Here is a 14,427-nt window from a genome sequence, read left to right as displayed (position 1 = left end):
ACAATGGAAAAATGGACTTCAAAAAATGATTCCAAAAATGGGACTTCAAAAAACAATCCTACTATATGCTATCTACAAGAGACACAAATAGGTTGAAAGTAAAAGGATGCAAAAAATATGTATCATGCAGCTAGGGAACATGGTGGCAGAGAAGGAGGACCTGAGGCTCACCTTATCCCACAAATACAACTAGATAACTCTAAAATCATCCTACATACTCCAGAAATCAATCTTAAGACTGGCAGAACAAACTTCACAACTAAAGGTAGAGAAGAGGCCACATCAATGAAGGTAGGATGTACAGAGATCTCGTTTGGGAGAGAAACAGATTGGCTGCTGTAGTTGGGAAGTAGCTGCAGTGGCAGAGAAGGGTGAGAGTCAGAGTAGCACACAGGGGAGTGCATGGGGAAAACCAATTCCCATAGCAGTTGCCTTGGAAAGCAAGGGGCCAAATTTTGGGAGTTCTTGCAACCAGCATGGCTTAAAGCCTGGAATTGTAAAGGTCAGTGGGCTTAGCTCAGATAGAGTCTGAAGGCATTGAGGCTGCTCTTGGGAGAGAAGGCAAACAGCCTTCCATGTATAGCATGGAAACAGTGACCTCAAGAACACCTATCATAAGGTGGGGAGGCTATTTGCTCATCTCAGAGCACATCCCAGAGAACCAGCATTCACAGAGAGAAATCTCCAGGAACAAAGGAACTGGCAGGTTCCATTTTCCTCCCCAACCCTCAGCAAAACTACAGGACTACCTGCGGGAGTCAACACAATGCTGACACTCGAAACTTAGCATGTTTACACCAAGTCCCACTACCCCCTCCACTCATGCTCCAGAACCACCCTTCCTGGTCACACTGGCCTCAGTCCCAGCATGGTGAGCTCCCTCCCCCAGAACACTGGCCCAAACTCCTTTGGGAGTTTTGCAGAGCCTTGGTACTGACAGTGGTGGCAACAGGTCTCATTTCATGAGCAGATCCAATTAAAATGCACCACAGACCAGGGACCAAATACTGCCCACAACAGGCAAAGGCAGCCTCTGTAGACAACTGGCCTAAGGGATAAACTGTTCAAGATAAAACAGTAGAGCACATGCAACACACATTGGAGACAGTCTCAGAAGCACCAGGCCCTGGAGAACAGAGGACACTACACTGCAGAACACTAGAGGACCTCTTCTTCATAAGGCCATTACCCTCAAGAACAGGACAGGTAGCTGACTTTCCTAACACAAAGAAATGGAACTTAAATAAAAGGAGAAGACGGAGAAATTTTACCCAAATGAAAGAACAGGAGAAGGCCATGACTGGAGATCTAAGCAAAAGAGATAACAGTAACATGCCTGGTGGAGTATTTCAAGCAATAATCATAAAAATACTCTTTGGGGGGATCCCTGGGTGGCGCAGTGGTTTGGCGCCTGCCTTTGGCCCAGGGCGCGATCCTGGAGACCTGGGATCGAATCCCACATCGGGCTCCCGGTGCATGGAGCCTGCTTCTCCCTCTGCCTGTGTCTCTGCCTCTCTCTCTCTCTCTGTGACTATCATAAATAAATAAAAATTAAAAAAAAAAAAAAAAACTCTTTGGGGCCAGCCCTGGTGGCCCAGCGGTTTAGCGCCGCCTTCAGCCCAGGGTGTGATCTTGGAGATCCGGGATCGAGTCCCACGTCAGACTCCCTGCATGGAGCCTGCTTCTCTCTCTGCCTGTGTCTCTGCCTCTTTCTCTCTCTGTGTCTGTCATAAATAAATAAATAAACAAACAAACAAACAAACAAACAAACAAACTAAAAAGAATACTCCTTGGACTTGAGAAGAGAGTGGAAGACATCACTAAGCCCCTTAACACAGAGATAAAAAAGAACCAATCAGAGATGAGGAGTACAATAAACAAGATTAGAAACACACTTGATGCAATGAACAGCAGTTGGGAGAAGTAGTGGAACAAATTAATGACCTAGAAGACACAGTAATGGAAAGTAATCAAGTTGAACAAAAGAGAAAAAAAGAATTATGCAAAATGAGAATAGACTTAAAGGAACTCAGTGACTCCATCAAACATAATAACATTTATATTATAAGAGTCCCAAAAGAAAGAGAAAAAAGGGGGCAGAAAATTTGAAGAATACTCGAAAACTTCTCTGAACCAGAGAAGGAAACAGATATCCAGATCCAGGAGCCACAGAGAATCCCCACCAAAATTGACAAAAGCAGATCCACACAAGACATAGCAGAAAGACAAAACAAGACATACAAGGGAAACCACATATGGATATCAGGGGTTTTTCAGCAGAATCTTCCTAAGTCAGAAGAGATTGGCATGATATATTCAAAGTACTGAATGAAAAAAATTTACAGCCAAGAATACCCTAGCCATCAAGTCTATCATTCAGATTAGAAGGAGAGATTAGGAGTTTCCCAAACAGGAACTAAAGGAGTTCATGACCACTAAACCAGCCTTGCAAGAAATATTAGAAGAGACTCTGAGTCTCTTTTATTAGTTTTTCTATTAAAGACTCTGGGGGCAGCCCGGGTGGCTCAGCGGTTTGGCACTGCCTTTGGCCCAGGGCAGAATCCTGAAGACCCGGGATTGAGTCCCACGTCGGGGTCCCTGCATGGAGCCTGCTTCTCCCTCTGCCTGTGTCTCTGCCTCTCTCTCTCTCTGTCTCTAATAAATAAATAAAATCTTAAAAAAATAAAAATAAAAAATAAAAAAATAAAGACTCTGAATCTTTCTAGGAGAGACTGAGAGTGAGAGTACAGAGGTAAGAAACACAAAAGCAGTAAAAATGAATATTTCTGGGACGCCTGGATGGCTCAGCAGTTGGGCATCTGCCTTCGGCTCAGGGTGTGATCCTTGAGTTCTGGGATCGAGTTCCGCATCAGGCTCCCTGTGGGAAGCCTGCTTCTCCCTCTGCCTATGTCTCTGCCTCTCTCAATCTGTGTCTCTCATGAATAAGTAAATAAAATCTTTTTTAAAAAATGAATATTTCTGTAAAAAAATCAGTCAAGGAACTCACAAAATAGAAGGATGTAAAATATGACACCATGTACCTAAAACATGGAGAGGAAAGAAGAATGTGTTTAAACTTAAGTGACCACCAACTTAATCTACACTGTTATGTGCAGAATGTTATATACAAACCTAATGGTAACAACAAATATACTAATAAATACCACTAATAAATACACCAAAAATAAAGAGAAAGAAACCCAAATATATCACTAAGGTAAACCAGTAAACCATGAAAGAGAGAATGACAAGTTCAGAAAAAAAATCTTTAGAAACAACCACAAAACAAGTAATAAAATGATTAAAAATATGTATCTATCAATAATTACTTGGAATATAAATGGACTAAACATGCCAATCAAAAGACATAGGGTGACAGAATGGGTAAATAACAAAACAAAACAAGATCCATCTATATGCTGCCTACAAGAGACTCATTTTAGACCTAAGGACACCTGCAGATTGAAACTGGCGATGGAGAAACATCTATCACGCAAATAGATGTCAAAAGAAAGCTGGAGTATGGGGCTCCTGGGTGGTTCAGTCTGCCGAGCATCTGACTCTTGATTTCAGCTTGGGTTATAATCTCAAGGTCATGAGATTCAGTCCTGCATCAGGCTCCATGCTCAGTGTAGAGTCTGTTTGAGATTCTTTCTCCCACCACCTCTATTCCTCCCTTTGCCTATGCTCGCACTTTCTCTCTCTCTCTCAAATAAATAAATAAATAAATAAATAAATAAAATCTTTAAAGAAAGAAAAGAAAAACCCAGAGTAGCAATACTTCCATCAGAAGAGATAGTCTTTAAAACAAAGGCTATAATAAGAGACATTATATAATAAGGGGACAATCCAACAAGATGTAATTGTAAATATTTATGCACCCAACATGGGAGGACCCAAATACATAAAACAGTTAATAACAAAAATAAAGGAACTAATCAATAGTAATACAGTAATAGTACGGGACTTTACCACCCCACTTACATCAATAGACATTTCATCTAGAGAAAATCAATAAGGAAACAATGACTTTGAACAACACTCTGGATCAGATGAATTTAACAGCTATATGCAGAACATTCCAGCCTAAAACAGGAGAATACACATTCTTTTCAGGTACATATGGAACATCCTCCCGAACAGATCACATAGTTTTAAATTTTGTATTTATTTATTTGAAAGCAGGAGTGAGCAAGTGAGAGAACACAAGCAGGGAGGAGCACAGGGAAAGGGAGAAGCTCAGCAGGGAGCCTGACACAGGGCTCAATCTCCGGACTCCAGGATCAAGACCTGAGCTGGAGGCAGATGCTTAACTGACTGAACCACCCAGGCATCTACAGAATAGATCACATATTCAGCCACAAAACAATCCTTGACAAATTTAAGACTTAAGTCATACAATTCATCTTTCCTAATCACAACACTATTAAACTAGAAGTCAACCACAAGAAAAAATCTGGAAGGATCACAAATACATGGAGGTTAAATAACATGCTACTAAGCAATGACTAGATCAAACAGGAAATCAAAGAAGAAATTTTAAAAGTATATAGAAACAAAGGAAAATGAAAATACAAGGTCCAAAGCCTTTGGGATGCAACAAAAGCAGTTCTAAGAGGTAAGTTTATAGCCATATAGGCCTACCTCAAGAAGCAAGAAAAATCTCAAGTAAACCACCTAATCTTACATCCAAAGGAGCTAGAACAATAAGAACAAACAAAACCTAAAACCAGCAGGAATGAAATAAGAAAAAGATTAGGGCAAAATAAATATAGAAATTTTTAAAAATAGAAAAAAAATCAATGAAACAAGGACCTGGTTCTTTGGAAAATATCAATAAAATTGATAAACCTCTAGTCAGACTTAACAAGAAAAAAAGAGAAAGGACTCAAATAGATAAAATCACAAATGAAAGAGGAAAAAAAACACTATCACAAAAATACAAACAATTTTAAGAGAATGTTATAAAAAACTATTTGCCAACAAATTGGACAACCTGGAAGTAATGGATAAATTCCTAGAAACGTGTGAACTACCAAGATTGAATCAGGAAAAAAAAGAAAATTTGAAATAGACAACTAGCAAAGAAATTAAATCAGTAGTGAAAAAACTCCCAACAAACAAAAGTCCAGGATCAAATGGCTTCACACAATTCTACCAAACATTTAATTTTTATTTATTTATGATAGTCACACAGAGAGAGAGAGGGGCAGAGACACAGGCAGAGGGAGAAGCAGGCTCCATGCACTGGAAGCCCGACGTGGGATTCGATCCCGGGTCTCCAGGATCGCACCCTGGGCCAAAGGCAGGCACCAAACCGCTGCGCCACCCAGGGATCCCCAAACATTTAAAGAAGAGTTTATGCCTCTCTTTCTTAAATTGTTCCAAGAAATGGAAAGGAACGTAAACTTCCAAATTCATTCTAGGAGGCCAGTATTATTACCCTGATACCAAAACCAGATAAACACATCACTAAAAAGCAAAAGTATAGGCCAATATCCCTGATGAATATAGATGCAAAAATCCTCAACAAGATACTAGCAAACAAAATCCAACAATACATTAAGAAAAATCATTCACTATGATCAAGAGGATTTATCTCTGGGTTGCAAGGGTGGTTCAATATTCACAAATCAATCAATGCGATACATCAATAAGAGAAAGGATCCAAATTATCTGATCATTTCAACAGACACAGAAAAGGCATTTTACAAAATACAAATCTATTCATGATAAAAAAAACCCTCAACAGAGTGGTTTAGAGAGAACATTAAGGCAACATAATAAAGGCCATATATGAAAAACCCACAACTAACATCATCCTGAATGGGGAAAAACTGAGAGCCTCTCCCCTCAGGTCAGGAACAAGATATGGATGTCCACTTCCTTCACTTTTATTCAACATAATACTAGAAGTACTAGCCACAGCAAATAAACAACAACTAAAATAAAAGGCATCCAAATTGGTAAGGGATATATAAAATTTTCACTATTTGTAGATGACATGATAGTATATCCAGGAAACCCGAAAGACTCTACCAAAAACTACTAAAACTGATAAACGAATTCAATTAAGTTGTGGATACAAAATCAATGTACAGAAACCTGTTGCATTTCTATACACCACTAAAGAAGAAGCAGAAAGAGAAATTAAGCAAACAATCTCATTTGCAATTGCACCACAAATAAGAAGATATCTAGGAATAAATCGAACCAAACAGGTGAAAGACCTGTACTCTGAAAACTATAAAACTTGGGACATCTGGATGGCTCAGCGGTTTAGAGCCTGTCTTGGGCCCAGGATATGATCCTGGGGGCCTGGGATCGAGTCCCACATCAGGCTCCCTGCATGTAGTCTGCTTCTCCCTCTGCCTGGGTCTCTGTGTCTCTGCCTCCCTCTCTCTCTCTGTCTCTGTGTCTCTCATGAATTAAAAAAAAAAAGAAAGAAAGAAAACTATAAAACACTGATGAAAGAAATTGAAGATGATACAAAGAAATAGACATTCCATGCTCATGGAATGGAAGAACAAATATGATTAAAATGTCTATACTACTCAAAGCAACCTACACATTTATTTTTTTTTAAGAATTTATTTATTTATTTGAGAGAGAGAGAGCACAAGCAGGGAGAGGGGCAGGAGGAGAGGGGAAAGAGAATCAGACTCCCTAATGGGCAGGGAGTCCAATGTGGGGCTCGATCCCAGGACCCCATGTTCAGGACCTGAGCTACCCAGGTGCCCCTAATCTACACACTTAATGCAATTATCTATCAAAATACCAACAGCATTTTTCACAGAACTAAAACAAACAATTCTAAAATTTGTATGGAACCACAAGACCCCAAATAGCAAAAGCAATCTTGAGAAAGAAAAGTAAAGCTGGAGGTATCAAAATTCCAGACTTCAAGTTATATTACAAAGCTGTAATGATCAAAAAAGTATGGTATTGGCACAAAAATAAACACACAGATCAAGAGAACAGAATAGAAAACCCAGAAATGAACTCACAATTCATTGGTTAATTAATCTCTAACAAAGCAGGAAAGAACATCCAATGGGAAAAAGAGTTTCTTCAACAAGTGGTGATGGGAACACTGGACAGGTACATGCAAGAGAAGGAACCTAAATCACTTTCTTACACCATACACAAAAATAAACTCAAAATGGATTAAAGACCTAAATGTGAGACCTGAAACCATAAAAATCCTGGACGAGAATACAGGTGGTAACTTCTTTAACATAGGCCATAGCAATGTCTTTCTGATGTCTTCTGAGGCAAGGGAAATAAAAGCAAAAATAAACTATTGGGATTACATCAAAATAAAAAGCTCTGTACAGAAAGGAAACAACCAACAATACTAAAAGACAACCTTGTGAATAGAAGATATTTGCAGGGAATCCCTGGGTGGCTCAGCGGTTTAGCGCCTGCCTTTGGCCCAGGGTGTGATCCTGGAATCCCAGGATCGAATCCCATATCGGGCTCTCTGCATGGAGCCTGCTTCTCCCTCTGCCTGTGTCTGTGCCTCTCTCTCTCCTCTGTGTCTTTCCTGAATAAATAAATAAAATCTTTTTTTTTTTTTTAAAAAGAAGATATTTGCAAATGACATATGTGATAAAGGGTTAGTAACCAAAATACATAAAGAAGTTGGGATCCCTGGGTGGCTCAGTAGTTTAGCGCCTGCCTTCGGCCCAGGGCATGATCCTAGAGTCCCAGGATCGAGTCCCACATCAGGCTCCCTGCATGGAGCCTGCTTCTCCCTCTGCCTGTGTCTCTGCCTCTCTCTCTCTGTCTCTCATAAATAAATAAAATCTTTGAGAAAAAAATAAAAAAACTCAACACCCAGGGGCACCTGGGTGGCTCAGTCGGTTCAGCGTCTGCCTTCAGCTCACATCATGATCCTGGAGTCCCAGGTTCAAGCCCTGTATAGGGCTTCCTGCTCAGCGAAGGACCTGCTTCTCCCTCTTTTCTTGCCCCTCCTTCAGCTCATACTCTCTCTCACTCTGGCTCACTCTAATTAATAAATAAAATCTTAAAAAAAAAAAAAAAACCTCAACATCCAAAAAACAAATAATACAATTAAAATATGGGCAGAAAACATGAACAGACATTTCTCCAAAGACATCTAGACAGCCACCAGACTCATGAAAAGAGGCTTATCATCACTTACCATCAGGGACACACAAATCAAAACTATAATGCAATATCACCCCACACCTGTCAGAATGGCTAAAATCAACAATGTAAGAAAAACATGCCTTGGTGAAAATCTGGAGAAAAAGGAACCTTCATGCACTATTGGTGGGAGTGCAAACTGGTTCAGCCAATGTGGAAAACAGAATGGAGGTGCCTCAAAACGTCAAAAATAGACCTACCCTATAATCCAGCAATCATACTACTAGGTACTTACCCAAAGAATACAAAAACACTAATTCAAAGGGATACATACACCCTTCTGTTTATAGCAGTTATTTACAATAATCAAGATACAGAAGCAGCCCAAGTGTCCACTGAAAATGGGTGGTATATACATACAATGAAATATTATTCAGCCATAAAAAAGAATGAAATCTTGCCACTTGAAACATGGATGGAGCTACAGAATGTGATGCTCAGTGAAGTCAGTCAGTCAGAGAAAGTCAAATACCACATGATTTCACTCCTATATGGAATTTAAGAAACAAAGCAAATGAGCAAAGGTGGGAGGAGAAAGAGAGATATAAAACCAAGAGACTCTTAATTACAGAGAATAATCTGATAGATACCAAAGGGGAGGTAGGTGGGAGGATGGGTTAAATAGGGAATAGGGAATAAGGAGTGCGCTTGTAATACTGAGCACCAGGTAATATATATAATTGTTGAATCACTATTTTGTATATGTGAAACTAATATAACACTGAATGTTGGGATCCCTGGGTGGCTCAGGGGTTTAGCGCCTGCCTTTGGCCCAGGGCGCAATCCTGGAGTCCCAGGATTGAGTCCCGCGTCAGGCTCCTGGTGTGGAGCCTGCTTCTCCCCCCTCCTGTTTCTCTGCCTCTCTCTTTCTCTCTCTCTCTATGTCTATCATAAATAAATAAATAAATCTTAAAAAAAAAACAAAAACTGAATGTTAACTTGGATTAAAATTTTTAAATATTAAAAAAAAGAAACAGCATATACCCAAACACACATCACACATACCAAACACACACTAACATATATTCCACACACAACATTCACAAAACACATGTATCACAAACTCAAGACATATACCATATTGTCACATAAAAATCACACATTTAGCACATACACACCACACAATAACAGCATATATTCATAACACACACAGAACACATATACAACACACACACCAAAAGAATCATGCAAACATTAACAAAAAAGAGCGGAAGTGGCTATATTAACATCAGATGAAGCTGACTTTAAGACAAAAGCACATATATAATGCAAACTTTTGTTTTAGAAGTCTGTCAAAGGTTTTTTGAAATTGAAGTATTTTTCTTCTTTATACATATATTTGCTCTTATTAATTCTAAGGATAAATAAGTTTTTACTGCCACTTACATAAACACATCACCTTCTGTTAAATCATGTATCCTTACATATTTCTATTCTCAGTGTGTAGCACATAATTCTGCTTTTTAACATTTTACCAACTGCATTACTGTATATATAGTGCATATAAACATACACATATGCACTATATATACACACACAATATAATATTGCATATATATTTTTCTTTTTTTTTAAGATTTTATCTATTTATTCATGAAAGACACAGAGACAGAGGCAGAGACACAGGCAGAGGGAGAAGAAGCAGGCTCCATCCTGGGAGCCCAATGTGGGACTCGATCCTGGGACTCCAGGATCACGCCCTGAACTGAAGGCAGACACTTAACTGCAGAGCCACCCAGGCGTCCCCCTGAATCAGATTCTTAAAAGGATCTTCAACAGCATAAAACTATGGTGAAAGAGAATCCATTTATTCATCTTCACTGCTACTTCTAGACACCTTTAAAAATTCATTCACTACCCAGAGGTATTTTTTTTCCAAAAAGGAAAAGGAAAAGAGGTAGAAGGATGATGAAGGTAGTATGAGGTTTTTTATTTCTGTTTCAAGATTTTTAAGATATTTTTTTAACCTTTCCAAAAATTCTTTTTGATTAATACCTTTTGGTATTATATTTTAACCCATCCTAAAAATATAGGCAAACTGTCAGGGAATGGTGAGTCAAATGTACTGGTATTCCTCCTGAGGTCATTTTCAGTACAGTAAAGAAAGCTTAGACTGTAACATGATTTTAATATAATTTGGAAATAAACAGTAAGTTCATATACAAATGCCATCAAACACATGGTCATATCAAGTTAACTTTTACAGGCTGATTTCTCTTTTTTAGCTGAAGTGAGGGGTGGGCAGTGAAAAAAAAATTTTAAGAAAATATAATCCTTAATAAATTCCATCAAATAAAATGTTATGATATATGATGAATTGTATTAACACATCAGCAACACAAGCTACTTTATTGTTTTAAAAAAAGCACTGTTATAGAAAGAAGTTTCTCAACTTATTTTTACAAATTATTTTTACACTGACTTAAAATCTTTTTCAGAATAATTTACCATGCCTTTTTTTTTTTAAGATTTTATTTTTAAGTAATCTCAACACCCAGCATGGGGGCTCAAACTTACAATCCCAAGATCAAGATTACATACTCTACTGACTAAGCCAGCTAAGTGCCCCAACTTACCATTCTTTAATAGTTACTTCTCTAATCCCTTCTCCGATGTCTGATAGTTTGAATTGAACAATCTGTCCCTGCAGAGCTTCAAAGACAAATGAGAAATGATCTCATTAATTATGTAATGTATTCCTAATAGATGCTTTCACAGCTAAAATTAGAAAACATTCCCAAGCAGAGACAGAAACTATTTATTTTACAGATAAAAAAGTATTTTATAATTTTAAAAGCATAACCATTATTCATAAACATCAAAGATTTAAATAAACCATTTAGTGTTACGGACCTACTGATACTGCCACAGCACTTCTATTTTCCAACTTCCAAATAATGTTCTTTACAAGGTTACTGAAGGCCCAGTTAGCTGGATCTCCTTGTTTTCTATTATTACTCTGTAATAACCATTAGTGACCTGCTCTTAGTTCTCTTTTGACTTCATGTAACTGTTCTCATTCTTAGTGGCTAATGATTGGACAGGTCCATATCTAGAAAACCTGATGAAAAATTTTCATCTGTCCAAACCATGTTCTGTTGACTTACCATTAAATCTTAGTCCCTCTCTTTCCTCTTTCCAGTTTTCATCCCTTTTGGAATTTCTACCCCACTCTTATAACAATTAGATGCAAGTGATACTTTATGGTAATTTTTCCCAAGAGAAAGTACTTCTGGTCAACAGAAAGTAGGTATGGATCCTCTCTTTTCCAGGGTAACAAGTCACTCTGAACTGATTCAAGAGTGCTCCTCTATCTTCAGACTGCTGTTCATCAAAATTGGTTACAAAACACACAACAAGCGGATTTAGGTTGTAAGATTTTTTAAATAAATACAAGGAGTTAAGTTAATGGTTAAGAAATACAATTGCGGGCAGCCCTGGCGGTACAGCGGTTTAGCACAGCCTGCACCCTGGGGTGTGATCCTGGAGACCCGGGATTGAGTCCCATGTCAGGCATCCTGTATGGAGCCTGCTTCTCCCTCTGCCTGTGTCTCTACCTCTCTCTCTCTCTCTGTCTCTATGAATAAATAAAATCTTAAAAAAAAAAAAGAAAAGAAAAGAAATACAGTTGCATTTTTGGGGGGCGCCTGGGTAATTCAGTTGCTTAAGCATCTTCCTTTGGCTCGGGTCAATGATCCCAGGGTCCTGGAATTGAGCCCCACATCAGGCTCCCTGTTCAGGGGGAGCCTGCTTCTCTCTCCCTCTGCCCACCTCTGCCCCTGCTTGCTTGCTCACTCTCTCTGTCAAATAAATAAATAAAATCTTAAAAAAAAAATACAATTGCATTTTTGATATGGAGGTATAGGCACCTCTTATTTCCTCTCTAGTAAGTTGGGTCTTCTTATAGCCTGCTGCTCATAGTAAAACTGGAACATTTCTGAAAAATAATCTAGTATTAAATATCAAAAGCCTTAAACCAAAAGTCTGTAACTTTGACTCAAAAGCAATTCTGCTTCACCTGTGCCAAGGTGAAGTGTTTGGAATTTATCCTGAAGGTAATCAGGAGCCAGTGGTAAGTAAATATGGTCATATTTTTTTTTTTTTGCAGCTGCTCTCATAGACATAGAGTCTAATTTGCCACTACTTAAATCTATAGTGGCCTATCACTTGCTTGGACAAGAGAATATAATAGAAGAGAAGTTGTACAAATTCTGGACCCCAGACCTCAAAGGGCCTTGCAGCTTCTTCTATCTTCTCCCTCTTGGAATATTGCCTTAGATCCCCAAGTTAAAAAGCTGATTTAGTCTACTGTAAGATGAAAGACCAGGTGGAGGGGAAATGAGATGCCTCACCCAAAACCCAGCATCAATGATTAGACATGTGTGTGAGACTGTTTTTGACCTTCCAGCCCAGAAGATCCTCTAGCTGAATAGTCATATGCAAATGAAACCAGCAGAGGGAACTGCTGATCCAGGGAACCCCCAGAATCCTGAGAAATAATAAATCATTGTTGTTTTATGCCACTAAGTTGTGGGCAGGATTGTTATTCAGTATTAATTAACCAGTAGGGAGTACCATCTGCAATTTCAGAGCTGTAACTTTGGGTCCATAATTTTAGAAAGAAATCTCCCTGGCAGGAATGTGGTGAATGGGGTTGGGGAATAGATGACAGAGAAAGCAGTTAAGAGGCTACTACAGGTACAAAACTGAAGTATGGAACTTAATATATTTATATATTTTCAAAGCTGTCTGAAAAAGAGAAGACAGATTTAAGAATCATGTAAGATGTCAAATTAATAGATCTCAGTAACCAATTTGATGTGAAACAGGAATCAGGAAGCCCCAAGGTTTCTAGCTTACATATTCACTGAGTTAGAGAGTATAGGAAGAGAATGGATCCCAAGCACCTAGAACAGTGCCTTGGCAGATAGCAGGTGATCAATAAATATTTGTACTAAATGAATTCTCACAACAATACAATGAGTTAGATTCTATGATTACTCCTGTTTTATAGATTATGAAATAGAAAGGAATTAATTAACCTGCTTAAAGTTACACAGCTAGTAGTTGATAGACCAAGAACCCAAAGCTCAAGGTAAGTGTTTAGAGACTAGAACAGGAAGTTGGAGTTCCTGCTTGAATGGCCTCTATTTTTTCTGAGAAGTAAAAGGAAAATATCCACTTTTAAAAATAATAATCTTAAAAATGGTGAAGGTAGAGTTTACATATCTTGGGGTGTTGTGGAAGATGGCCTATATAAAAAGGGGGAAAAAGGGGGGGTGGGAAAGACTGATGTCAGGGGTTGGATCTGCCTGGAATTCTCCCATTTTTCTTTGCTAGCACAGAGTAAGGCACCAGATAACTATCAAAAACTTAGTGATGTAACAAAAGTCTAGGGTTCTGTATCAGAGTTCTAAATGGACCATCAGAAAAAAAATAATTTAGTGCCCTTGCCAAAGCTAACACTTAACTTGAGGCTTCAAGTTCTTTACTAAGGGTAGAAAAAGATGGGAGAAAGGTAATTAAATGGTAAAGTCAGAAAACTTTCTGTTTAGGAACACCTTTGGATGATTTCATCACACAATCTTAACACAATAGACTGAGGTAAGTGTTTCATCCAACCAACAATACAGTGACAGTACAAGGATACAATCTAAGTCAATAATTTATGTAACTATTGCACTTAGATGAGTCAGATGATAAAGAACACATGACCCAAGACAACTCATTCCCAACATTAAGAAGACACAAGCATTTATGGGAAGATGTGAAAGGGATGGGGGTGGGGGGGATGGGAAGTAGGCACAGAAAACAAAATAAGAAAAGGATAGATCAAGGAGAGCAAGGAGGGCTGGGCTAGAAAGAAACGGTTAACTTTTTTTACTTTGATAACTCTTCAATTACTTTTTAAAAAGTTCTGAATACAATACAAAATATTTTTTTTATAAAGGCTATTTTGAGATCATACTTACCAGCACTTGTTTGCAGCAACTGATGTGGATGACTATATTTGAATGAAGGATAACCAAAGAAACACACATACTTTGGCTTCAAAATATGAACATTATTACATGTTTGAAAGTAGCGAACACAAATCTAAAGATGAGAAAACAAAAAAGTAAAAGCTTTTGTGAATATTCTTGATGGCTTATCTCTGTAAGTACATACTGAATTTCAAGTCTATTCTAAAAGTAGAACAGTCATTATCACCATACAAACAATATGAAATTACCCAGGTCAAAATCTGAACTGGTC

At 38.3% G+C, this 14,427-nt stretch overlaps 2 protein-coding genes across 5 annotated transcripts in view; one reads left to right on the top strand and one right to left on the bottom strand.

Moving 5' to 3' along the window:
• DBT (dihydrolipoamide branched chain transacylase E2) overlaps window positions 1–14,427 on the bottom strand; it is a 53,721-nt gene that overhangs the window by 33,368 nt on the left and 5,926 nt on the right. The window contains exons 2-3 of the mRNA XM_038541212.1: window positions 14,145–14,268; window positions 10,749–10,824 (exon numbers count right to left, since the gene is read on the bottom strand). Of these exons, the coding sequence (XP_038397140.1) occupies window positions 10,749–10,824; window positions 14,145–14,268 (200 nt within the window). The remainder of the gene's footprint in view (window positions 1–10,748; window positions 10,825–14,144; window positions 14,269–14,427) is intronic.
• RTCA (RNA 3'-terminal phosphate cyclase) overlaps window positions 13,605–14,427 on the top strand; it is a 54,751-nt gene continuing 53,928 nt past the window's right edge. Inside the window, exon 1 of one of the 4 annotated variants that reach the window (XM_038541213.1) lies at window positions 13,605–13,776. The gene's annotated coding sequence lies outside the window, so the exon portion shown is untranslated. The remainder of the gene's footprint in view (window positions 13,777–14,427) is intronic. The other 3 variants (XM_038541215.1, XM_038541219.1, XM_038541216.1) reach the window with 3 other exon arrangements.

Source organism: Canis lupus, chromosome 6, assembly GCF_011100685.1.
Source record: "Canis lupus familiaris isolate Mischka breed German Shepherd chromosome 6, alternate assembly UU_Cfam_GSD_1.0, whole genome shotgun sequence".
Classification (NCBI taxonomy): Eukaryota; Metazoa; Chordata; class Mammalia; order Carnivora; family Canidae; genus Canis; species Canis lupus.
This window is presented reverse-complemented; position numbering and strand designations above follow the sequence as displayed.